Source organism: Prunus avium, chromosome 3 (genome assembly GCF_965620075.1).
Source record: "Prunus avium chromosome 3, drPruAviu1.hap1.1, whole genome shotgun sequence".
In the NCBI taxonomy this organism is placed as follows: domain Eukaryota; kingdom Viridiplantae; phylum Streptophyta; class Magnoliopsida; order Rosales; family Rosaceae; genus Prunus; species Prunus avium.
In genome coordinates, this window is record NC_142286.1 from 29867787 (window position 1) to 29893870 (window position 26084).

At 36.7% G+C, this 26084-nt stretch overlaps 3 protein-coding genes across 3 annotated transcripts; 2 read left to right on the forward strand and 1 right to left on the reverse strand.

Moving 5' to 3' along the window:
• The first annotated feature begins 5058 nt into the window (after positions 1–5058).
• LOC110744490 (uncharacterized) lies at positions 5059–12012 on the forward strand. The gene is made up of 4 exons (XM_021944479.2): positions 5059–5426; positions 5518–6313; positions 8535–11614; positions 11716–12012. The coding sequence occupies exons 1-3, from the start codon at positions 5395–5397 to the stop codon at positions 11610–11612; spliced, it is 3906 nt and encodes a 1301-aa protein (XP_021800171.1). The 5' UTR covers positions 5059–5394; the 3' UTR covers positions 11613–11614; positions 11716–12012.
• A 242-nt stretch (positions 12013–12254) lies between these two features.
• On the reverse strand, positions 12255–14163 carry HVA22F (HVA22-like protein F). The gene is made up of 5 exons (XM_021944486.2): positions 13916–14163; positions 13194–13220; positions 12967–13089; positions 12551–12800; positions 12255–12452 (listed from the first exon to the last, which is right to left on the reverse strand). The coding sequence occupies exons 1-5, from the start codon at positions 13960–13962 to the stop codon at positions 12426–12428; spliced, it is 474 nt and encodes a 157-aa protein (XP_021800178.1). The 5' UTR covers positions 13963–14163; the 3' UTR covers positions 12255–12425.
• A 6080-nt stretch (positions 14164–20243) lies between these two features.
• On the forward strand, positions 20244–25130 carry LOC110744485 (zinc finger BED domain-containing protein RICESLEEPER 1). Its single transcript, XM_021944471.2, has 2 exons — positions 20244–20404; positions 22906–25130. Exon 2 carries the CDS (start codon positions 22933–22935, stop codon positions 24898–24900), a length of 1968 nt encoding a protein of 655 aa, XP_021800163.1. The 5' UTR covers positions 20244–20404; positions 22906–22932; the 3' UTR covers positions 24901–25130.
• The last annotated feature ends 954 nt before the right edge of the window (positions 25131–26084 follow it).

The window sequence follows — 26084 nt, forward strand, 5'->3', positions numbered from 1 at the left end:
AACTGGGGAAAAAACTTACAATGAAATAAACTTTGAAAGACCGAAGGGAAAAAATATAACCCCGTTAAAACCTTGCTATAAATACCCCTGAAAGAAAAAGTTCGGTCAAGAAAAAAGAGTAGCGCTCCCAAATAAAAGAAAAAAGAGTAGCGCTCCCAAATAAACAAATAACAGACTAGGCCAATTCTAAATCATGTTCCAATCTTGCCACCAGCCAAGGTGGAGCAGCATCTTCCCAAAAGAACCTTGTGCCTTCCTTTAACCCAAACTGAGCAAGTGCATGCGCCACTCCATTGCCCATTCCAGGTTGATGCACCACATCTATTACTTCGCTATCAACAAGCAAGCATCGATTATCCTCCACCACATTGCCAATCCAACCCACCCTTGAATATTGTGAGCAGCATCTTCACAGTTGTGTATAAAGATTATTTGAATTGTGATTTTATGGAAAACTTACAGATGATAGCAAATTGGAATTGACATCGGCAAGTATGAAAAAAATTGGCCGCGTATTCCGATGTTGGCCGATAATGGTGAGTGCCAAATTTGGAAAATGCTAGGGAGACCAACTTGGGAGACCAACTCTCTAATAGAGCGTGGGACCCATTGTATTGGTGGGCTCCACCTCTATTAGAGAGTTGGTACCCAAGTTGGTCTCCCAAGTTGATCTCCCTAGCATGACCCGCCAAATTTTGGTTGGTAGATGGATAGCTTAATTAGGATTTATTTGCTATAGATTTGATAAAATTAGGGTTGAGTGTATCATCTTTGCGAACGAGATCTAACCCAGTAAAAGTGGGTATTGATTTGAGCAGTAATCTCGTATTCGAACCCTCATAACACTTTGATAGTGTGTGTATAAGAAACCTCGTCTCTCTGTAACCCAACCCACCGATACCAAGGTAAACAACGCTTTTTGAATGATGTGGAAATATATCGTTCTCATATACACATGGTACATAAATCTTATCTATTCAGTTGATTTTGTTCTAGTACAAATATCCCAAATATATAATTAAAAATAATAAACAAGACATTATTTGTTTACAATGTATATAATAATGGTGGGTGGTATAAAAAATATAGTATCCGTGGTATTGTCCTATAGTTGTTATATGTCGTTTTTTTCAACTTTTTCACACGCTAGCTGCTTGTAGCTTTCTTCCTTTTTAGTCAGTAGGCAAGCAAACAGTACAAATTTATTTGTTAAAAGCAAACAGTATTTATTTACTCTGGTATTTTATTTTTTTCGTACAATGGTGTCTTTATCCATGGGACACATGTTTCTGGTAGCTGGGGCCTATGTCAGCTCCTCAGTGGAGCGGGAGCGCCTGTCTCCATCATCACATGAATGTATGCATGCATGCATGCCTATCATCCACATTACATGCAAAGCGTGCATGCACATCATACGCTACATACATACACAACGGACAAAGTACACATCCAAATTTCCATTCGTTTCTTTTCAAAATACCCCTTCACGTGAGAGACACGTGTTTAGTTTGTCAAGAAATCGAACGGAAATTTGGATGTGTTCTTAAATTGCAATAAAACAAACTACAAAGTGCAAACTATGAAGATGAAAGTGAAAATTTTATCAAACTACATAGACGAGAAGTGACTTTTAACGAGTAATTTACCATGCATGCATGCATAACAGCCCAAGGATAATACAATATAATAAAACAATGCATATGATGATGTTGAATTGTAAAAAGGGTAGTGGGGGGACTGGGGAGAGAGGGATGGCGCATTAAAAATAGGGTATAAAAAATCAACGGTCACCATCATGGGGCTTGCAAATTAATCGTACTTTCAATTCAAGAGCTTCATCTAGGCTCACTCTCCAACAAGTCAAAGCCATATCTACTCGCTTTAGTTTTTGGGGCAATGAGAAAACCCTACCTTTCATCACCTTCGAAAGAGATTTAGAAACCCATCCGTATATCTTGCTGGTTGGTTTCTTGTATAATTAAGTTGGGAGCAAGCAATTCAACTAATAAATACGAAACTAATCACATCTAATTAGTGGGTTAGAAGTTGGAACTAAGTTTAACAAAATATTTTGCATGAAAGATTCGATCGATTTTCGAAAAGAAACGATATTCGATCGATTTTCGAAAAGAAACGATATTCGATCGCGTCTTCCTCTAAACATCACGAATGATATCGGGAGTGCCAGACGTAAGCGCTTCAGGTAAAGAAAGTGCAAAACGATGGATTAAAATAAAAAATTATTAAAGAACTAATAAATTTTACGGGAGTTCCAGTACTTAATCAATGTTAGTTCAACTTCTTGTAGGAAGCATATGAGAATTGCAAATCTGTGGATGTGGCAATTAAATTCTGCTGCAGGGAGGGGTGAATGGGGGTAGCTGACCTGCTCACCAAATATATAATACATGTCTATACACACACATATATATATATATATATATATATATATATATATATATATATATATATATAGTTGTGTATAAAAATAATTTCTATTTTGCAAGTGCTTCCAAATATTTGTGCATTCGCTCTATTAATTAATTGGGATTCAGATGCTCACTTTTTGCATTGTTCTTGATAAGTACCTTGTGCACTTCCGTTTTACTTGGATTTTAGTCAACGCAAGAGAGAAGGATTTGGTTTCACGCACGCCTTTTATATTGTTCTTAGTTCTTTAATTCAATATTTTCCAGAAATAAAAAGTGTTATTCTCTTTTTGTTATATTGGGGTTTCGATTCTGAGTGTCAAGCATGAAGAAGGGGGAGGGCCAGAACCACTGTGGTAACCCCGCTCGACATAGTGTTATTTTATTTATTTATTTATAATTGGAAGGAAAGAAACTCTGGAATTTCGATCCTGAGTGCCAAACATGAAAAAGGGAGAGAACCACGACCACTGTTGTAACCCCGCTCGACATAGTGTTATTCTTCTTTCATCATTCTTTACATTGTATATAATTAATACAAAGATTGTGAATATATGCAATGTAAGGTTCTCTTAACATGCAGAGATATCAATAACATTCTGCATCGAAATTAATTTCCCACGGTTTAGTGTCTTGGATCTTTATTCCGTTCTATTATATATGCACATCTTCCTTCCATGCAATTAATCCATTGCGTATATACAACTAGTTTTATCCTTGTTATTATATGCTACTATATGTATATATAAGAGCAATAATAATATTGTCACATACTATGGCATAATATGTTGACACACCACCTAATCAACAATTTTGTTTGACGAAAGCATCTATATGGACAAAAATTCTACGTGAAAGCGTAGGGAAAACCTCATTTCTATTCAATTTTCTTCAATTTTGATCACGTTTGTTGACAAGTATCAAATTTTGGACTTCATCCTAAAACAATCAATCATGTCATAATAATAAGATCAAAGTAAATTGAATAGAAATGAAGTTTTCTCAACACTTCATGTCTTTAATAAAAATATATAGAACGCCTTGTGCAAAATTGGTCATGATTTGCTAAGAGAAAATCAATTTCCCTATACAAGGATACATGTCAACACCACAAGTTGACATGTAAGGATTGCATAACCATTTCTAGTTAGAACAGTGGATGAAAGTTGAAACTAATGAGAATCTATCATCTATAATTATTTTGTCTTGGTAAATAGCTTATAAAAGTCACAAACAATTTAAGTACAGGGGACCAGCTACCATTTGATGTAGGTAGACTTAAATAAATTTGTTTGCAAATGTGGTCCATACATGGGGGGAGAGAGAAGGGTGATGTTAATTCATGAGTAGGGCCTGCGCTTCACCACAAGGTCTAAATCTAAAAGGTCCACCACAACACAACCAATGAAACTTATTTCACTTCTAACTACGCACTGCGAGTTTAAAAATTACTCCAAACTGTACGTAGATAATTGTGGTGGTCCATGTCTCGCACATAGATATGTATATATGTATGAGATATAGAAGAAATTCTCATATGCGGATATCTAAACGTTATTATCGTGCGGATGTTATATATGTTGTATTATTCCTCTCCGCTTATTTACATTGGCATCTGTACGATAATAATGTGCAGACATCCAGATAAGAGAATAACTGTATACATACATACACATACTTATTAATTTATAGAACTTATATATGAGGTATGTAGGTGCCCTAGGGTGTAGAGAGCGCAAATTCAATTACATTGAATTTTATTTTGGGAATAATAATAATAATAAAAAAATCAAGTGCGTATGTTCACGCGATGTTGTTGTGTTGTGTTGTGTTGGGGGTTGCTTTTGAATGCATAGGCATAGCAGAATCCTTGCTGCTTATGGCTACAAGAATAATCGAATATGGGTGTTGTTTTGTACACGAACTTTTTAGATATAGTTTAAATGATATAATAAAGTGATGGTTTGATTATGATCCTTTTTTAGAAATACTTTTCTCATACTGCCCACATACTTCAATGAAAATGAGTTGTATGCCTTCTTTGTAGTTCAAGCGGTGAAGAGCGTTTTAATTTTTTCTTCTTCTTCTGATATATCATATAGATGCATATTGAATTGATAACATAAAATAACATAGCACATCGTTGAGATCTCAAGTGAAATTTCGATTCACGGTGTCATCAAAAAATTATGCAAACTTGCACCATACAAATGAAAAGAAAATATTATTCTTTACATGTGTACAAAATGTAAAAGTAATGTTGACAAGATACTTTGAAATGTTTTCTTGTCACAATATTATCGTGTTACGATAGTATTACGTTATTGTGAACGTATTATAATATGAATGAATTCAATACACGTATCGTCATGTCAGATACTATATTAGATATACAAAATAATACCAAAACTGTTCCTTACGTATAAGTATATAAAAGGAAAAGATAGAAAAATGTAAAAGAACGGGAAAAATAGGTAAGGGTGTGGGGATGAGAGAGAGAGAGAGAGAGTAGTTGTGTTGGGTCACTTTAGCGTTTTGCGTAGGGGTCTCACAGGTCGCTGTCAGTCATAAATAAGGGGGAAGAAAGCAAAGAAAGTGCTGCTGCTGCTCTTGTTGTTAGAGAGAGAAAGAGAGAGAAGGAGAGAGAAGAAAGCTATAGCAAATACCACCACCTCTTCAGCCCATCAGTACTTCTCTTCAGTCTTCAGTCTGTCTGTCCTTCCCTCCATCGAGCGGGAAAAAGAAAATAATAATTAACACAAGAAAGAAAAAAAAAGAAAAAAGTACAACACAAACACCTCTCTATCTCTCTCTCTCTCTCTTCCTTTCACTCTCATTTTCTCTATCCTCCTCTAAAGCTTTGCTCTTTGATTCTCTTCTCTCTCTCTCTACCTAGCTACAACCCTTATCCTCATTTCCTTCTCTTCTTCTTCTTCAAAGAATAATAATCTCTTCCAAAACGACCATGGCTGTTGCGTTTGAAGGCTTCTCCATCCGGTAAGCTTTGCTGCTAACTGTTCAGCTCAGATTCAGTGAGTTTTTCTCTGCTTTACAATTTATATGCTGCTTTTGATTTCATCTGTTGCAGAGAGTACGCGGCAAAGATGAGAACCGTGGACGTGTTCAAATCGTGTCCCTTCACTGCTGCAGACAATCATGATGCTGATGAAGAGGATGAAGATATGAAGGAGAATAAGAAGAAGAAGAAAAAGGAACAAGTCGAGGCCTTGCTTCCTCCGATCACTATCACCAAGTTCAAGTGGTGGGCCCACGAGCTCCACCGCTTAAGAGCGTCCACTAATCCCCACCACCACCACCCAGAACAGATGTTAACGCTTGTTAACAAAGAAAGCTCAGATATCCCCAGAAACGACATCGAATTCACTGCCGTTGCCGATGAGCTTGAGGCTGAGGTCGAGTCTCAGGAAACCCAGAAATCGTCTGAGACATCGTCGTCGTTGGTTTGTCCAGTTTGTAAAGATTTCTCATCGGCCACTGTCAACGCCGTGAATGCGCATATCGACAGTTGCCTTGCTCAGGCGTCGAGGGAGGAGCGGAGGCAGATGAGGAAGGCCAAGTCCAAAGTACCCAAGAAGAGATCTATTGCTGAGATTTTCGCCGTGGCGCCTCAGATCCAAAATCATTACGAAGAAGATGAAGATGGTGATGATGAAGATTGTGAGCTGTTGGGTGAGAGTGGTGGTGATAGTAGTTTCAGTGTTACAAGGTTGACGGCAAAGAAGGTGAAGAAAAGGAAGAAGGAGAAGAAGAAGGTGTTGTTGTTGGAGGAAAACAAGAAGAAGTTCAACAAGAAGATGATGATGAAGAATAAGAAGAATAAGAAGAATAAGAAGAAGAAGAATGATGGGTTAATTGCAAACAAGGTATGTGATCAATTTTTATACCATAAAATACTAATGCGTATATATGTTTTCATGATTCATATCATAAATTGAGTTGCAATATTATCATTTGGTTGTTTGTTCTCTTTTTTTTTTCTTTTCCTCACACTTTGTGCATAAAATTACTGCTGAAAAAGCTGAGTGAAACACACTGCAATACATATGTGATTGTACCTTGTCTCAACAACTTAGCAGCAATGAGGTTCTGAGAATAAAGGAGAACAAATGTTAGAAAACAAAATAGTATGCAGGAGATTTTATGGGTTGTTATTTTTGGGAGGATTTTCATTGGGTTATGGAGAAGGATGGTTGGTGCCCCAGCTGTACAGTACGGGTTTGATTTGAGTAGAAAAAGGGGTTTTAGATAGGTTAGGAGATCAGTTTTTGTCCTCGGTTTAGCAAAGTGTATCCTGGGCTAATCTAATGATGATGTCTTTACCCCACTGTGGAGATAATCATTTGGGAATTGGGGGTCAAAGTGCCCTCGGATTTTGATCCAATGGCAGCTGGTGTTTGATTAATGACATTGATATAGATTGATGGGAGATTGGATTGAGATTCATAAGTGGTGGGCTTCTGTGATTATATGACTGATGGGTTCTAGCTATTATGCTTAAAAGTGTGGTAATTTGAAAGCAATTTTGCGAAGTCTTACATGTATATGATTGTAATGGAAACGGGTTGATTTCTGATCATCTGGAGATGCAAAACAAAATTGTCATCGTTTCTTTGGTGAAATAGGCAAGAAGTACTGTTGTTTTGTATGATCTTCTTGGTCTTTGTCTTTCATATTTTGGAGTTTCTGGGTCCACCACTTCTTCAACATCTGAAACACAAAATTTCAATATATACATCACTTTATATATAGAGAGATTAAAAAGTCATCACAGCATGTTATGCAGTACTGTTTTGGGATGTTGCTCCATTGGTTGACCGTTTGGAAGCGCATGTATATGATGCATGCTGGGTGTACTGATCATTTTAAGTTGTAGATGATTTGCATTCTTCTGTCATCATGTCATCAGAATACTGTGACTCGAACGGTGAAACATCTTTATCGCATGGACAAGATCTTGTTAAGTGGAGTTTATTCTGCTTATATTAGCTAGTTGGCTGGATATGGGGTCTTGAAAGTTCGGAATTATGTAAGAATAAGAGATTTGTTGCATGGGTGTTTGTCCTTGTATTTGGAGCCCTTTCTTCGTTGTGCACTTTCTTAATCTTTGTGGCATGGCCTGATATGTAGTTCGAGAGGATGATACCAAAGGATGATATTTCACTCCAGAAGATGAATTGGTCTAATTGTTCTAAGATAAATATGATATGCAGTTCGAGATTATGATTCCTTTCTGCAAAATTCACTGTATAGGAATTCTGAATTTGAAGCAGCAATATGGCTACTTTGATCTAGTGGTCTGGAACCATCTTCATATGAAGTTTTTCACAGCTACTTGATGCCATTGATTGATAGGATGGACATTATGAGTCTCAGTTTATCTTGCTTGAACCAGCTATATATATGTCCATAATGCGAATGTTTGGATCGCGAGACAGATGGTTTGGACAAGAGAGCATTCTCTAGGATGCTGCTAGCTTTTATATGAAATTGATTATTTGGAAATCCTCAGATAGAGAGAGGGTAATATGCACTGACAGCTTACAATCCTTTGTGGTGGAGTTGGACAGATGACACCTTACTGCAGCTGAATTTTGAGACTGCTGGATATATGGTTTTGTGATTGGGTCGACTCGATCTAAGTGACTGAAATTACCTGTCTACAGTCGATACTTAAAAGTACTTAATTTTTTTAATTGAAGAGTCCAACAACATATAAATCTTGATATATATATATATATATATATATATAAAAGCTTATTTGAGGGTCGTCCTTGTGGGGCCCACCACACATTGAATTTCAATGATCCGAATAGTCTAGTTTTTAGATATTCTCTCAAAGATCATCTCTGCAAAAAATCACTTGAATCCGAGACCATTTGACCACTCTATTAGATGGTTGTTATTATAGTCTTTTCTTGAAGCACCGTGTTGGTCTATTTTGTTAGTCCCAATTAGATGCCTTAATGATTTTCAATTTGCATGATTTTTTGCAAGGATGATCTATGAATGAAGATTTATATAGATAATGTGTTTTGATTGAAGAATTTATATGAAATGGTGTAATGACTTTCTTGTCTGAATCAGGAGAAGTCTTGCAAACTCAAATTGCAAAATCCAGTCACTTTTGCCAAAAAGCTGAATAAGAAGCTTGCACTGGACATTTGGGATGGTGTAACTGTCCGTGCAAGGACGCCAAATCTGAAATACTTATCTGCAAAGAAGAGAAAAATAGTTCAAACATCCAAATTGATTCCTAAGCATCAGAAGCAAATTTTTGCCGTTCGCAGTATTCTCAAGAATCATGATGTTTGTGGTCAGAACTCCGCATTTTGCAGCATGCAAGGTGATAGTCAAGCAAATCCTTGTGGTATTCAACACTCAGAAAGGCATGTTAGGTTTTCTGACAAGAATCACATACTTGGCCCAAGGAAGAATGGACTGTCTTCCTTTCAACATAATACTGTTGCCAACTTATCTTCTGATAACTTTGCTAGTTCATCTGAGAAGGACCAGTCTGCTGACAGTAATAAAGAAGCAGCCCCCATGGAGGTAGACAGAAGAGAAAATCATGTTTCCATTGGCACAGATAATGGAACTGAGGCCTGCAGTATAATTGGAAGGAAGGAGTTGCCTAAAATATCTGATCATGCTGATATACCAAGTTTTCTGAGGCCACATATTCAGGAAAAAGTAAAGCATTTGCCTGATAAATCTGTACCTGCAAGTAGAGCTGCAACTGAAGATAATAATTTAAGTATGTTCGGTCAAGGCTACCCGATCACCTCACATAAACCTGCATATGCTGGCATTCCAAGATTGATATCTGCTCTAGAAGAACCACGCATAAATACTCATGGAGTTGCTGTTTCCAGAGCTTTTGGTTCCAGTGGGACGATGATTGATCATATTGTACATCCTATCCATGGTGTTGCTGCTATGAGTTCAAGGGAAAATGCAGGACCATTTCCTGAACCTTTTTCATCTAGTTTCACTTTCAATGAGATTGCAAGGGGTGGCCTTCCGTTCCCTTCACAATCTGAAATAGATAAATTTAGTGATCATGGTCTGCACCGCCAATCATTATGTCCTCCCATGAACTTGATGGGTGCCTCATATCCCTTTCCAGAGTGGAAACAAAGAGCAGGTTCCTTTAGGGAAAGGTGCGTGGATGGGGATTTTATTGGTTTGCCTCTCAATTCGCACGGTGAACTAATCCAGTTGAGTCCAACGGGTAGAAGTGGGTTCAACCAGCTGAGGAAGTTGGATACTTTACCAGGGTCCTCCAGTAGCTTACCTGTGCAGAATTTTACCCAGTTGATGAGTACGAGTAGCTTACCAGCGCATAACTTTACCCACAGAACGAGTATGGAAGATTCTTTGACTGCATACAACAAGCATTTTGTGGAGAGAGAACTTCCAAGTGATCAGTTGAATTTGTTTCCTATGCAGAATTATGTTAAAGAGAATTTTAATTCACATTTTCCAGACAGGTTAGGTGTTACTTACTTGGATAGCACTCAAAGAGCAGATATACACCAGCTTGATTTTGAGAGCAGCAGAAGCGGCCACTCTTTTCATCCGCTTGATTCAGGCCTGAACCTCATGAATATCTCTACCAGTGGATGCAGACAATTTGACCAGGTACAGAACCAAAAGACAGTGGGAATGATCCCCAAGGATAATTCAGGTCACACATCATCGAATATGAATCAACCAACAATGCGGTTAATGGGAAAAGATGTTGCAATTGGTAAAAGTAGCAGAGAGATTCAAGGGTTTGAGGATGGAAAAGTTTGGACAGATAAGGAGATTATAGCAGAGCATTGTCCTTCAAGTACTGCCTTGCATAGTTCTTCCTTGAACAAGAATTTCCAGCAGAGTTGTCTTCCAGACACGGCATCAGGAAAGTTGAAAGAAACTGTAGCACAGTCTTCAGAAATTCACAGTGAACACGCCTCTCTACAAAATTTTCTGATGAAAGCCCCAGAGTATAGATTTCCTCATCCTTATCACAACTGGCAAAGCAATTCAAATTTTCAAAGTGGCAGCCTTACCGCCAACAGAAGTCCAAGTTCGAATTTGATCCATTTTGCTCAGTTACCCACTTCACCTGCAATGTTTAATAGGGCACCCAACTTCCAGGAAGCCTTCATATCTGGAGCTGAATCTCTACAGTTTGGCTCTCAACTACCTGTATTTTCTGCTCCACAAAATACCTGTGGACATGGGGTTTTAAGACCTGCTGAACTCAATTACAAGCAGAACCCACCTCATTTTACAAAATCAGCATTTGGCTTTCCTTTCCTAAATCCGGAATGCAGAGAAAATGTCCAATCACCATGGTTTCAGAGCTCCTCTAAGGGCCTGCCCCCTTGGTTGTTACATGCAACACTACAGGGAAAACCACCAAATACAGCTTCTCAATCTTATCCAGATGTGGGTAGGAAAAACCATCATCATATTATGCCCAGAAGTGATATTTTCACCGCGCCGTTCATGCATCATTCATCTGAATTTTCTTATCCTTGCAATTTGATGACCTATCATTCACAAGTTATGAGTTCACCTAGTCCGGCAACTACATTTCTGCCTCCACATGCTCCAGCCAATACAGGAGGAAATCAAAAAGCAATTTCTGCCATCAATATGGGCTACAGAAACAGAACCAAGGTAAAAGACAGATTGAAATCAAAAGATTTTGGTATCAAAGACCCTTATCCTTGCAAGAAAACCAAGAGACTTGCAGTAAAAGCAGTTGATTCAACAATTCCTCCTAACATGTTCAACTTAGAAATGCAAGAAAAGTTGAGTGCTGTTGCAGGGTCATCAAGAGGGAACTTTTTCAGTGAAATGGAGTCTACTTCGAGAGCACTTGACGTGGACTCGAGTAGGACGAAACCAAGTGATTTGGGTTGCAGCCTAAATGAAATTCAAGAGGATGGATTTGGAAGCTTTGGAATTGAGTCCTCTAAAGTAGATGGTATGGTGAAATCTGGTCCCATTAAACTATGTGCAGGGGCAAAACACATCCTAAAACCCACTCAAAATGTGGATCAGGATATCTCCAGGCCAATCCATTCAACTATCCCCTTTGTTGCAGTACCTAATGGTTGTAGAGAACCGGAACCTCAGAAGAAATCAACAAAGATTTACAGGTTTTAGAAGTAAGTCTTATTCGATTGAAAATATTTTCCTTCCCCAACATCTTATTTTTTTATTATCTGTCACGCTTATAAGCATCGCATTTTTTGTGTGAATGCAACAGGATCACTACTTAGTCCAGGATACAGAAATGTTCATGTGTGAATACCAGCATAGTTCATACATGATTCGGCGCCGTTGCACTTGCAGTGACAACTCGAAACTCTTATCCAATTATAACTGTCGAAAAACTTTGTATTTTTAACATCTGTTTCTTCAGCAATGTATTCTCCACATGGCTTCTGTAAAATATGACATTGCAATAGTGGCGTATATGCTTATCTTACAATTCAAGTTCTTTTCAGACTACATCATTCTGTTTCTGGAATTCTACAAAGTGAAGTGATTATTGTTTTCTTCATCATATGAATTTTTTGAAGTCTGAATATCCTAATATCCTTTTGTTAGCAGGGAATTTATAGCCAGTTTTTTTTGGCCTTCTTTTGGCTTTTATTAGCATATTCTCCAAAACTCGAGAGAAGTTATTATATATACCAAAGAAAGAAGATTAATCACAAGAAACGGAAAAAGTGGGCCTCCATGACATAAAACACAGCGCATCAAGAACAAGCTGTATTTAATTCATACATATATATCATTGAATTTCATTGTCAGACCCAAGGAAAAAAAAACAACATTAATTGTTAGTTTCTGCTGCATGTCCATCGCAGCAGAAGAACATTTTGTTTCTATCAGTTTTCACATTTACATATTATATTTTAAATAAATAAATAAATAAAAAAGACGACGACCAGATGTCTTTGTAGCATCTCCTCAGTACTTCCTAGCTTCTTTTTCAGCCTGAAAAATTTGATCACGCACTAATCAATTTAATCCCAGATAGAAGGCATGCATAAATATTAACTAATGGATCATGATTAACATTAATTTATACGTACGGCTTTGACGACTCTTTCGAAAGCATCAATACCATGTTGATCGATGAAACGCTCGACGGACCTCCTTGCATCCAGGCTCATCATTTGGAGGACCTTCTTCTGACCCTCTGGCTTGTTTGAGCTCACCATATACTCTCCAAGCTTCACATATTTTCTCACAATGTTCTCATAAATATAGGCTGCCCCATTGTAAATTGGCAACACCAACCACATGCAAACCAGCAGCTTCATATACGGCCATATTGGGATCCTACACACACATAATACATTAAATATGTCTTTTTTAGACAAGTGATATTTATGGGATGGAGGATCTCGGGTGTAAGGTTAAATGCACACTTTTGAGTTACAAGTATATTGAATATGTTAGAATGTATGTATATATATATGCATACAAAATTAAAATTTTGACTTACCAAGCCAAGACTTTCCAGCAGGATAGCTCGAATAATGTTATGAGGGAATATATAACCCAATACGTTAGCCACTGCTGATCGTCTAGTGCAGAAGGGCTCTCGATTGCTCGCATTGATGCATACCTGTTCATGATCCACAAATGGAGAAACATATTTTAGTTAGCTCAGGTCTTTGCTTTGTTGCCCTTTTTAATTTCTCTTATTTGAGAGAGATGTCATTTACTTACAAAGGATAAAGAAGCATCACTCCTGGCCTGCAGATATGAACAAAAGAAAAAAAAAATTTCTCAAGATCAGTTCATTCTTAAGACTTCAAAAACGATGACAATTTAATTATTTATTTGGTCGAAAATGAATCATCAATTAATAAGTTGCAGTTCTTATGATCAAACCTTTTTTTGGGTAGATTTCCAAAATATCCACATGAACAATCTTGCAAGTTATAAGATGGTGATGAAAACATTAATGTTAATATGCAACAAGCTAGGAGTATTTTAAAAAAAGGGGTAAACTACATATTAGTACTCCAACTTTAGGAGTCGTTACAAGCAAATACTCAAACCTTCTAAAATTTCAAGCGCATACCTAAACTCTTGAAAAACTACAAATTGATCACGTCGTTACCCAGTCCGTTATTGGAGTCGTTAAACAATGACGTGGCATCAGGCAATGTACGTTTTATTTATTTCATGCATCAGACAATGTACGTTTTATATGCAATCTAAAGCAAATCAAGATGTCATCTATATACAGATGAAATTCTGTGTATAGAAGTTGACATTTTAAGAGAAAAGCACCCTTCAAACAAGACTTTTTGCGCTTTTTGCAGAAGACAAATCACATCAGTATACAGTTATAAAATATGAAAAATACGCACCCACACATTAAAAATTTTAAAAAAATTAAAAAAAATTAAAAAAAAAGTTTAGGTGAGTTTTCTGCTAATTACCCGATTAATGTATCCAAATTTTTAGCAACGGCTGCAAGAACACCCATGCTTTCTGATGATGAAATGCTATCTGACTTCTCACAAATTAATTCCTGCAATATTTGGATTGAGATATGTGGGGTTGTTGGGAAAGCGTGAGGAATGTGTGCCCTGTATATAAGGGGTTCTTTGCCCTGTGTGAGAGGTTGACGAAGGGCTGAAGCCAAGTAAAGGATTTTTGCTATCAGAGGTTTTCTTTTGAGAAGAAACAACGTTCTAGCTGTTCATGAACTGACCACACATCTCAAGGGCATTAGCATATATACCTTACCTTTCTTTCTCTTGAAACTTTTCTCCTTTTTAAAAAAGTGCTTTTACGTTGGAATCTCATAACATATTTAATTTCAGTTTTTCTTGTACATAAATTAAAATTTTACTTAACGTATATAAAAAAATCCCTTTGGATGTTAGAGATATGATTAAAAACATATAGAAAATAACTAAATTAAGATAAGAAAATAGTAATTAAAGGCATGCTTAGGTGTAAATAAATGAATTTAATTAATTAGAATAGAATGCATGCTTATGAGAAAAGAAGATGGGCACACCTACTTTTTGAAAAAAATTTATTGAATACGACAAATGTAGTTTTGTCACATATCACATTTCATGATTACAATCATGTCTCGTATATATTCGTCGTTATGTGATCAATTAATGTGAGATAATAAAAGAGAATTCACTCTTGATACATACATTTGATTTATATTTACCGTATGAAGAAAAGAGAGACGAATGGGAAAAAAAGAAAAAGTAAAGCAAACCCTAAAGGTGGTGGTAACAAAAGGCAAGAATGAATCAAGTCAAGGCATGTGAGACAGGTAGGGCAGGGTAGAACTAGAACACTTGATTATTTTGTGGTCCAAAAACAGTAGCCTTCCTTAATAATTCCAAAAGCATTCATCATTACATGTACTTTGTGCATTAACTTGATGCAACCCCAACATGTTATGTAAAAAATGACCTAACCCAACACAACGAACACATCAATTATATATGCCGCTGCACTTCTCTGCGTGGTTGCCACGCTTCCATGCTTGGTAGCCGCTGTGTTAACTTAAATTAAATGGAGTCGTGTGTGATTACATGAAGTTAAAAAAACAATCGTCTAACATGCGTGTGATTATTTTATTATGAATATGCATGAGAAGAGTTAAAGATAGTTATTCACATGAACGTGAGCAAAAACTATCGTCAAGTAGTAATTAAAGAGAGTTATCATGGATTGTATGATGCAAAGATATATAAAAGAATTAAACGACTCTTTGGTTTCAAATCTTATTACAATTTCATTTGAAGGAAGAAATTTTAAAGAAATGATTTGAACGTGATAACAATGTTAAATTTACAATAAAAGTAGAAAATAACTAGGATAGCAAGGTGAAATATATCTAGGAGTCATTTGAATACTATAGTTTCCTTCATTTCATTTTTTTTATGTACAAGCGATAGTCTAAACTATATAGGGGAGGGGGATTTCTCACACACACACAATTATGATATCGTGGGGATTCGAACTTGAGACCTCTAGTCTGCAAGTTAATATCATTTTCCATTGAGTTAGACCCTGTTGGCATTTCATTCTTATTTAAAATATGTTAACAAATGTAAATAATTTATATTAAAAAATAATATAGTGGCCGGACATTTAAGTTGTAATTTGCAAAATTTTGCCGAATAAAACACGTATGTATTTTATTCATATTTTTCTCGTTTTGTATTTTACTAACTATGAATGAACATACAACCGTGCGGCTATACTCGATTTTTTCTAATTTTTTTTAAAAATAGTATAGATGCTCGGCTATACTCGTTCTTCCGTAATTTTTAAAAAAAAATCATATAGCCGGGCGGCTTTACTATTAAAAAAAAAAGGGGTATAGCCGAGCGGCTATACTATTTTTTAAAAAACCAAAAGAGGACCCGCAGCGATTAGATGCCCACGTGTCAAAATCAGTATAGCCTGGCGGCTATACGAATTTTTTTAAACATTAATAAAACTGAGTATAGTTTAAAGCATTATCCATTACTATTAGGACATTACCCAAGTCTCTATTATCGCCTTTTGATTTTTTACTTTTTCAGAATTATTACCCGTATAAACAATTTAGCACTTTCACTTTTAATAATGTATTATACACGTACGTGCATATTTTTCAAAAATACATCCATGTTCTACAAACGTCTTAAAGACTTGGTAAAGTTCACGTTTTTAAAAAAAACAAACGTACAATACTCATATTATACAGGTACATACATATTTTTCATGTTTAATACACATTTTTTACAAAAATTTCAATAAGACACATAAAATTCATATATTGCACACATAATTCTCATACGTGAACAAAACAACTTGGGGTTAATTTCACAAATGATACCTGAGTCAAGCAGCCCACTAACCCAGACCTTTAAACAGAATAAGCCTGTGAGGCCCAGCTATGGAAGGCTCTGCATTTCGTCAAATAGGGGTTTGACATGTGGGATAACAGGGGACCCACTTTATCTCACCAACAAATACAAGGTCTGATTTCTTCGCTCCATTGATGGTTTGATGCATTCAACAGCGCTCATTAAATTAAAGGACAAACCATGTACTTCCCAGAGCTTCAAGCCATGAAAATTAGAAAATACCCAATGGAAATAAAAAAGTAAATAATTTTAGTTACAAGCTAGTGCAATTAAACCTATTGGGAGAACAGCAAACATGGTCTAGTTTAACGAAAAATGACATTGACTTGCAGAATAATGATTTTAGGTTTTAACGCCCATGACACCTTATTAATATGTGTGTATGATAAATCTTCTTAATTTAAACTATCGCTTGTATTTTTTTTTTAAAACCTATTGGAAGAACAATGAAATCTTTTTTCTTGTGCGTTACTAATTATATGAATAAATTTAAGGCTTATTTATGTACATGGTACCTGTACTTTTAAAGTTGTCTTAGATTACCACTTGTGTTTTAAAACGTCTCAAAATACCACCTACACTTTTAAAAACTGTCTCACGTTACCTATTATGTCAGTATTAAGAGATGTTCCGTTACGTGGTGTGGGCCCCACTTCTTTTCAATCGCTTAACAATGGAGAGTAAGGGTTATTCAGTTTTAGAAAAGGAGGTATTTGGGTGAGAAGGGGAAATTGGGAGAAGAAGGCTAGGGTTTTTGTGCCATAGACGCTAGTGGCAAGCAGGACGTGGTTTGCTGGGGAAAGAACAACTCTTCACCGACTCCATCTTAGGCTTCTTCCTCAGCTTCGGCCTTACTCAACAACATTCCAGCGATGGTTGCCCTCTTGGGCGGTGAAGGCTTTCTTTGTGGCATTTTAGCAAACACGTTGCTGGCATATTGTTGGAGCTCCATTGCCTCGGGTATAGATCTCGTACCTCCCATATTCAAGACCACTGCTTATTCTCATATTGCTGCTGGGAAGAACCATGTATGTGCCATTAGAGGGTCATATTACTCTGATCATGAGTTTGGTACAATGGATTGTTGAGAAATTTTTGAAACATGGAACAAAAGTTTGAGTTCCAAACAGAGCACTCTGTTTTCTAACCAGTCTATTAGCAATCTTGTGTTCAAAAAGGTTGTTTCTGGTGAAGGATTTAGCTGTGGTGGGGTTAGAGATGGAGGGCTTATTTGCTGGGGACCCAATTCTTTTAATCTAGGGGTTTAAGGTCTAGTAGATAATTTCACAGCTTTAGCTTCAGGGAGGGCCTCACTTTGTGGGATTTCAGATTTTGGTGAGTTGAAATGTTGGGGTGATACTGATTTGTTAGCTGGTCATCCAAATGGAACCCAGTATGTGTCTTTGGCAGTTGGTGAGCACCATTTTTTTGGGATTCGAGAAGACAATCATGGAATTGAGTACCTAGCCTTCTTCTCCCAATTTTCCCTTCTCACCCAAATACCCCCTTTTCTGAAACTGAATAACCCTTACTCTCCATTGTTAAGCGATTGAAAAGAAGTGGGGTCCACACCACGTAATGTAACATTTCTTAATACTGATGGAATAGGTAACGTGAGACAGTTTTTAAAAGTGTAGGTGGTATTTTGAGACGTTTCAAAGCACATGTGGTAATCTGAGACAACTTTGAAAGCACATGGGGTATGTACATAAATAAGCCTAAATTTAATTGACAAAAAATTGTTTTTTTGAACATTTGAATAGTATTTAGCATTTAGTGGAATAAAAGAAGAAGAAAAGAAATGGACATATAAAATATTTTCCTCAATCAATTTAATTTTTAATTTTTCAAATATTAATAAACATATGAGAAGTGAAGAATTGGAATAATTTTATACAAATAAAATGTCAAGAATCATAATTGTTCAAACACACATTCTTAGTAAGTAACATTCTAAAAACAGAAAAACAAAAAGAACTAGTAAACATTCTATCAATTTCATTCCCCACTCCCAATATCTAGGGCCCGTTCATTTAAATTTTAATGGTCTGTTTTCATTTTTAGAGAATAAAAATAAACTAAGAATCCGTTTGGTGGGCTAAAAACAGAAAACACTGAGAATGTTTTAATAAAATGAAAACAACTTCACATGTACTTCTGGAAAAAAGAAAAAAGTTGTTTTCATTCTCCCATGATACAAACGCCTAAAACACACTGTTGCTCTCGCTCAATCTTCTCTCCCCATCACTGTACCCAGCAAAACAAAAACAAAATCAAACCCACCGCGGCCACGACTGTCAGACCATCGTCAACCCCACCTCCACTATCACCAAACCTCATAGACCCAGTCCCCACATCACCACCACCTATCAAACCCAGCTGACATCAACACCACCACCATACCAATGGAATCACCACCAAACACCCAATCGAACCCAATACACATCATCGCCACCTAGTAAAAAAGCAATCGACCCCACACACCTCCACCACCAATACCCAATCAAAGCACCATCATCGCCATCACCACCCAATCAAGAGAGAGAGAGAGAGAGAGAGAGAGAGAGAGAGAGAGAGAGAGAGAGAGAGAGAGAGAGAGAGTCGGGTTGATGGGATTCATGCCATGGAAGTAGACCTGGCATTCGTGTCTTGTTATCAATGTTCGTGTCGTGTTCTTGTCAACCTGCTTTTCTTAACGGGTTGACACGACACGACATGATAAGAAAGCAGGTTGAAAATGCTCAACATGAACACGACACGAATCACACGATAAGAAAAATAAACAGTTTTTAATATATTTTAAAATTTTAAAATAAAATATCAATTACTAACAATACATTATACATCTGAAAAAAATGGGGATTGTTAAAATTGGGGAAGCTGCTGACTGAGGAAGTAGCCATGGGAGAAAAGCTCCGAGCTTTGAGTTCAAAGCAAACAGCTTGGCAATGAAAGAAAGAGAGTGGTTTGGCCAAAAAAAAAAAAAGAAAGAAAGAGAGTGAACTGGGATGGGAAGGAGGTGGTAGAAGAAAATGAAGATAGATTTACAAAAATGCTAAAGAGACGAGAGAGAGAGAGAGAGAGAGAGAGAGAGAGAGAGAGAGAGAGAGAGAATCAAGGGAATGATATGAAGGAGGAAGAGACAAAAGAAAAGAAAGAGAAGAAGAAAAATAAAAAAATAAAAAAATAAAAAGAAAGAGATAGATTTACAAAAATGCCCTTGAGCTTAACGGGTATTCGCGAATTGACACGACACGACACGATAGCTTAACGGGTCAACACGATATCAACACGACACGATAACTCAAACATGAATACTGAATTTTTTGTGCGAATTCGTGTCGTGTTAACGGGTCGTGTACAATATTGCCAGGTCTACATGGAAGGAAGGAAGGAATGAGTGGGTGCGGCAACATGAAGAGATAGTGAAAAAGAGGGAAGGGAGAATAAAAGAGAAAGAAGAGAAGAGGAAGAAAGAAAAAGAAAAAAAATAGAAAAAATGAAAAATAAAAGAGATAAAAATAATTTTAACTTTTAAAAAACAATATAATTTTTTATTTGTCAAATTATACATTTATAAAAATATTTTTTAAGAATATAAATTAGCAAAAATACACTTGAAAAATAACTCATATATTATTCTCAAATTGTACTACTAGACATGTTTTCATTGTTTTTATTTTTTGAATATATTTTCTAATTAATCTATCAGATGTATTTTCAAATCTTGAAAATGCAAATCTGTTTTCTTAATTGGCCCTTTATTTTTTGTAGGGAAAAAAAACCCCAAAAAAGAAAAAAAAAATCCTCATTTTCGCAGAAAGGGTACATTAGTAATTGAACAAAGTCATTGCTTCGTTACCCCTTCCCTCTGCTGCGCGCCTTCTTACCAAATTGTTCTCCCGCTTCCATATTTACCCCACAGTGCCACTCTCTCTCTCACACTCTCGCAGAACACTCTCAACCCCTAACCCTAGCAACCCCAATTCTCTTCGTCTCTCTGGCAAAGTCGGCTTTCGTTGAGCTTCTTCCTTCACTGTACGGCTTCAACCCCTATTCTCATTATTTCTCCTTTGTTAATTTTGATGCATTTCATCAATTTAATTTGATATTGTATTTTGTTAGGGTTTGAGCCCTAAAATTGGCTTCGGGCTCCGACTCCGAATGTTATTGGGGCTTTGTTTACATATGCGTTTCTTCTGGATTCTTTTATATTTATACGTTGCGATTCCGATCCGAGAACCGCAATAGGGTTTAAAAGTGGGCCCTTTGACCCGTTTTGTTGGGACCCGTTTAGAATCGGGTTGGGTCAGGCGGGTCCTGGCTGCTCTTATCCGGTACCGATCCGCGGCGAGCTCCAGAAGCTCGTCTTGCCCAACCTAATTACCTTATTTTGAAAAACCCGACCCACCTTCCTTCTCTCCAGGCATGGACCCGGGTCCCATTTTCGGGTCGAATTTCCAGACCAAAATTACGTATTGTTATTTCTTCAATGGTCTTTACTTCTGTAGAGAAAAAGCTTCTCAGACATTGAAGAGGATAAAGATGTCTTTTTTTTTTTGGCCCCTCTCTTTCTTTCTTTTGGTTCTCCTAAAAACATAAACAAAAGAGTTAATGTTTCTTAATCATCTTAATTTACTTGTCAATTTATCGCAAAATCATAAGTAGTTTTTAAATTTCATAAATTCGCTGGGCCATTTCTGTAGTTTTGTTGGGCTTGGCATGGTAAATTCTCTAATGCATGCTTTCTGTGTGTATTGCAGTACTTGTAGAATGATATACACGAGTTTTATGACAACCCTTTATCCATTCTTGTAGAGAGTGAGTCTGCCTGCATTACATTTTGTATGTTCTACAAAAGTATGCAGTTTTGACCCTTAACTCCTCTCCTCCTACCCAGTTATTGGTTATGTGTTTTTATTTAGATGACTGTGTCCACAGTTGTTTTCAACACAAGTGGTGGATAGTAAGTTTGTAAAATTGTGGACTAACCCTTGCTGTTAAAGCCACTTTCTGCTGAAAGAAGTAGAAATTGTGTCTAAGGGTCTATTTTCAATGATTCGTGCTCTTTTTCCGTAGTGATGGATCAAATCGTGTTTCTCACATTGGTCATAACTTTTCATATCATAAGCCTATTCCATTCTGTTAACTGCCTTTTGTTTTGGCATGTCTAGGTCTGCTTCTTTGAACTGGGTGATGTTGCTTTTGAGTAATTTGTTACTTGGAAGCCCGCATCACTTATTACTCCAGTAGTATCTTTTTGCACCTGCACTGTTGGATATGAGTGTCCTGTTGATTATCATCCAACAATCCACATGCTTCTCATATCACCATCAATTTATAAGCAAGTCATTCCCAACTGTTTTGCCTAAATTTTGGAAGTTTTAACCTGAGAACCGTAATTGGACTGGCATTTTTGTTTTAGAAAATCAATAGGTTTTGATGGAACAAATTTGGAGTGTAGGGCATTTGGATCATTAGTTTACAAATCTTTAATTCAATTATAGTTGTAGCATCAAAATTAGCTAAGTTTTAGGATTCAGAGAGATGTGTGTGCACTATTTGCCTCTGTATAGGCAGGGGTTTTTGAAGCCTGCTATGTACTTAATGTCAAGACTTAGAACTTAAACAAATATATAAACCAACTGTAGACTCTAGTACTTTAGTGTCTGAAGCAATAGTGACACTCAGATAAAATTGACCCTTGCCATAATTAAGGAACTTAGGTCCAGGAACCTTCTATGTGATTGATCCTAGCCTAACCATGATTAAGGAACTTTCATCTGGGAGTCTGCTTTTTACTAAGTGATGCTTGTGGCGCGCAATCTTTATCTTTCAGCTTTAATGAAAAAGGAACCTTTCCGCTCGTGGGAATATACACTGTAACCTTGCTGACTTCGCTTTCAACCTCCCTTATTTCTGTTCCAACCACTTGCATTGCCATGAATTAAAAAAACTCCCTGATGCCCAACTCAAAGGACCACAAAAAGAAAATTAAACTCACAAAAAAATCTTGGAAATAAATCACAATTCAAGGTAGGAACAACTTAGGAAACAATGAAGTGTTGCCCTTCCTAGGAAACTATAATGTTATGTACAAAAGATTGACTCATTATTAATGACATGAACAGATTTTTGGTTACTTTTTTTTATTGGTCAGGAGAACAGATTTTTGGTTCAGAACTTGAAATTTTGTTTTTCTAGGGATTGCACATACAAAAGCCTATCATATTGTTTGTCATATAATTGTGGGTTATTGTAGATACTTTTTATGGAGGTTGCTAATCATATCTATGAGCCTATTACCAATTCTTTTAGATAGTTTCACTGTCTATGATGTAAAAATGCACAAACACATGTAACTGTTTTCTGATATAAAAAAAACACGTGTAATTGTTTTCTGTCCTTTTTATTGAGGGCTAATTGATAATTTAAGGAAGGTTGGTAGTCATGTATGCGAGTCTTCTTCTTGGTTTGGTGCTCTTCTGCATTCTTGTTTTCCTTTGTGGGCTAATAATCCTACTACTGATAATGTGCAGATACTGGTGAAGTACCAAGTCAATGCAATGGATATGTCCGATGCAGTGGTTGTCAAATCAACTAGATTAAAATCTGTTGTGTGGAATGACTTCGATAGGATTAAAAAGGGTGACAAATGTATTGCTGTGTGTAGACATTGTAAAAAGAAACTCAGTGGATCAAGTACCAGTGGGACATCACATTTGAGGAATCATTTAATTAGGTGTCAGCGAAGATCTAATCTTGGCATACCTCAACTCTTTGCAGCAAGAGAAAAGAAAAAGGAAGGAACTTTTTTAAATTTGGATCAAGAGCAGAAGAAGGATGAAGCTTTTAACCTTGTGAATATCAGATTTGAGCAAGAGCAGACCAAAGATGACATCATTAACTATGGAAGTAGTAACTTTGATCAAAGGCGGAGTAGATTTGATCTTGCCCGAATGATTATTTTACATGGTTATCCATTGGATATGGTTGAGCATGTTGGATTCAGAGTGTTTGTCAAAAATCTACAGCCATTATTTGAGCTTGTGACATCTGAAAGAGTTGAGGCTGACTGTATGGAGATCTATGGGAAAGAGAAGCAAAAGGTGAAAGACATGTTGGGTAAATTGCCTGGTAAGATCAGCCTTACGGTGGATATGTGGGCTTCTTTGGATGGTGCTGAGTACTTGTGTTTGACAGCACACTATATTGATGAGTCTTGGCAGTTAAATAAGAAGATTTTAAATTTTATTGTTGTTGATTCTTCTCATACAGAAGACAAGCATTCAGAAATTATCATGGAATCTTTAATGGATTGGGATATTGACCGTAATTTGTTTTCCATGACATTTGACAGTTTTTCCACCAATGACAACATAGTATTTAGAATCAGAGACAGGCTGTCCCAAAACAAGCTTCTTTCTTGTGATGGTCGGTTATTTGATGTACGCTGTGCAGCAAATGTTATTAATATGATGTCTCAGGATGCTCTGGAAGCACTATGTGAGATGACTGATAAGATTCGAGGAAGTATTCGGTATGTCAAAAGTTCGCAAGTAATACAAGAAAAATTCAACTCGATAGTTCACCAAGTTGGAGGTGAGAGTAGGAGGTGTTTATGCCTAGATAATCCATTGCAATGGAACTCAACATACGTTATGGTTGAAATTGCTTTGGAGTACAGGTACGCATTTGCTCTTTTGCAAGAAAATGACCCTGTCTACGCCATGTGCCCGTCTGATGTTGAATGGGATAGAGTGAACATCATTACTAGCTACTTAAAGCTCTTTGTTGGGGTTACCAATGTTTTCACAAGATTCAAGTCTCCAACTGCAAATTTGTATTTTCCTGAGCTTTGTGAAGTATACTCGCAGCTGAATGAGTGGTGCAAGAATGCAGATGATTACATTAGTTCTCTGGCTTTGAAGATGAGAAGCAAATTTGAAGAATATTGGATGAGATGTAGCTTGAGTTTAGCAGTTGCAGTCATGTTAGATCCTCGATTCAAGATGAAACCGGTAGATTATTATTATGCCCAATTCTTTGGCAGTGGTGCTCCAGGTCGAATTTCTGATGTTTTTGAGTGTGTCAAAACACTATATAATGAACATTCAACCTGCTTAGCTTATGTTGATCAAGGTCTGGCTTGGCAAGTAGGTGGTAGTTCTCGCTTGCCTGGTTCTGGAAGGGACTTGAGGGATAGGCTGACTGGTTTTGATAAATTTCTGCATGAAACTACTGAGATTGATGGGACAAAGTCAGATTTGGACAAGTATTTGGAGGAGCCTCTCTTTCCTCGTAATGCAGAGTTTGACATACTAAATTGGTGGAAAGTTCATGCACCTAGGTACCCTATCCTATCTATGATGGCACGCAATGTGTTGGGAATTCCTGTGTCAAAAGTTTCATTAGACTCTACGTTCAACACTGGAGGAAGAGTGCTCGATCGTGATTGGAGTTCAATGAACCCAGCTACCATCCAAGCATTGATGTGTGCACAAGACTGGATACGAAGTGAACTAGAAAGTTAATTTAGGTCAGTTTTGGTTCTTTTAATGACATTATCAGGATCTACATTGTTCCTGTAATTCTGGTGCAAATTGGGAAGCCAAATTGTATTGGTCTGCGTTTCAGTTTCTCTTATATATATTTCAGTAGGTCTTTCCATCTCAATAAACTCTTCTCCATAGATTATTCCAGATATTGTACATACATAGTTATTTTTTCTTAATTTTACAGGGCTGCTGCATTAGCATCTTTAGCATTTCTAGTAAAATTAAATTTAACAATTTGTGTATGTGTGGATGATTGTTGCGAAGTGAACTTGGCATTTCCAGTTTATTCAACAAAGAAGAAAAGATTATTTGAATCGGAAGATTTACTTGTGGAGGATCTTTGATCGATTTTCTTGTAGATTTTCTTTCTAATCATGCCATGTTAGTGTGGATGAAAGGTTTACAATTTAGCAGGTTGTTCACATGATAAAGATACTTTCTGTGCGCAGTTACTACCCTATTTTACTTCATTGTCTGATATGTTAATACAATTGAAGTTCTCTGATAATTTTTTTTCTTTCCAGATTGCTGTTTTACCTTTTAACTTGTGTTGCAGTTGAAGTTCTGATGGAAGAAATGGGCTTTTTTGAAAAGCCTTCTGACCATACTTTGGAACTTGCTCGCTTTCTGTTAAAGGGAAAAAGTGAACAGATTGTGGTATGTTTTCAAAAGCAGAGCCAAACAACAGAAAATAAAGCTCAACCAAAACCTGGTCTACAAAAGAAAAAAAGAAAAAAAACAATAAAAGAAGGGGACTGATTTTCCCACTCCATTTTTATCCACTTACACTCCATTTTTTTAAACAAAAAGGAGTGTATGTGGATAAAAGGGGAGTGGGAGCTTGAGAAAAAAACCATGAAGAAAGCTTTGTTTTAGAGATTCCTAGGGCACTAAAAATCTGTCTCCCAACTTTGAGGATAGTAGGTAAGCTGACAGCCCTCAAGTACTCGTAGGCAGCTGCATGTGACAAAAGCTGCATTTCAAAAACAAGTGGTCTCTGTTCATGAAGTTTGACAGAAGACACCCAGCAACCTTCCATTGAAATTAAGCCCAATGAGCCCATGTTTCAGCAACCTTTCAAAAACAAGTGGTTTCTATCCAGAAACAGATTTGCTCAAGCGGTTAAGAGTATTTATCTATATACTAGAAGTTCTAAGTTT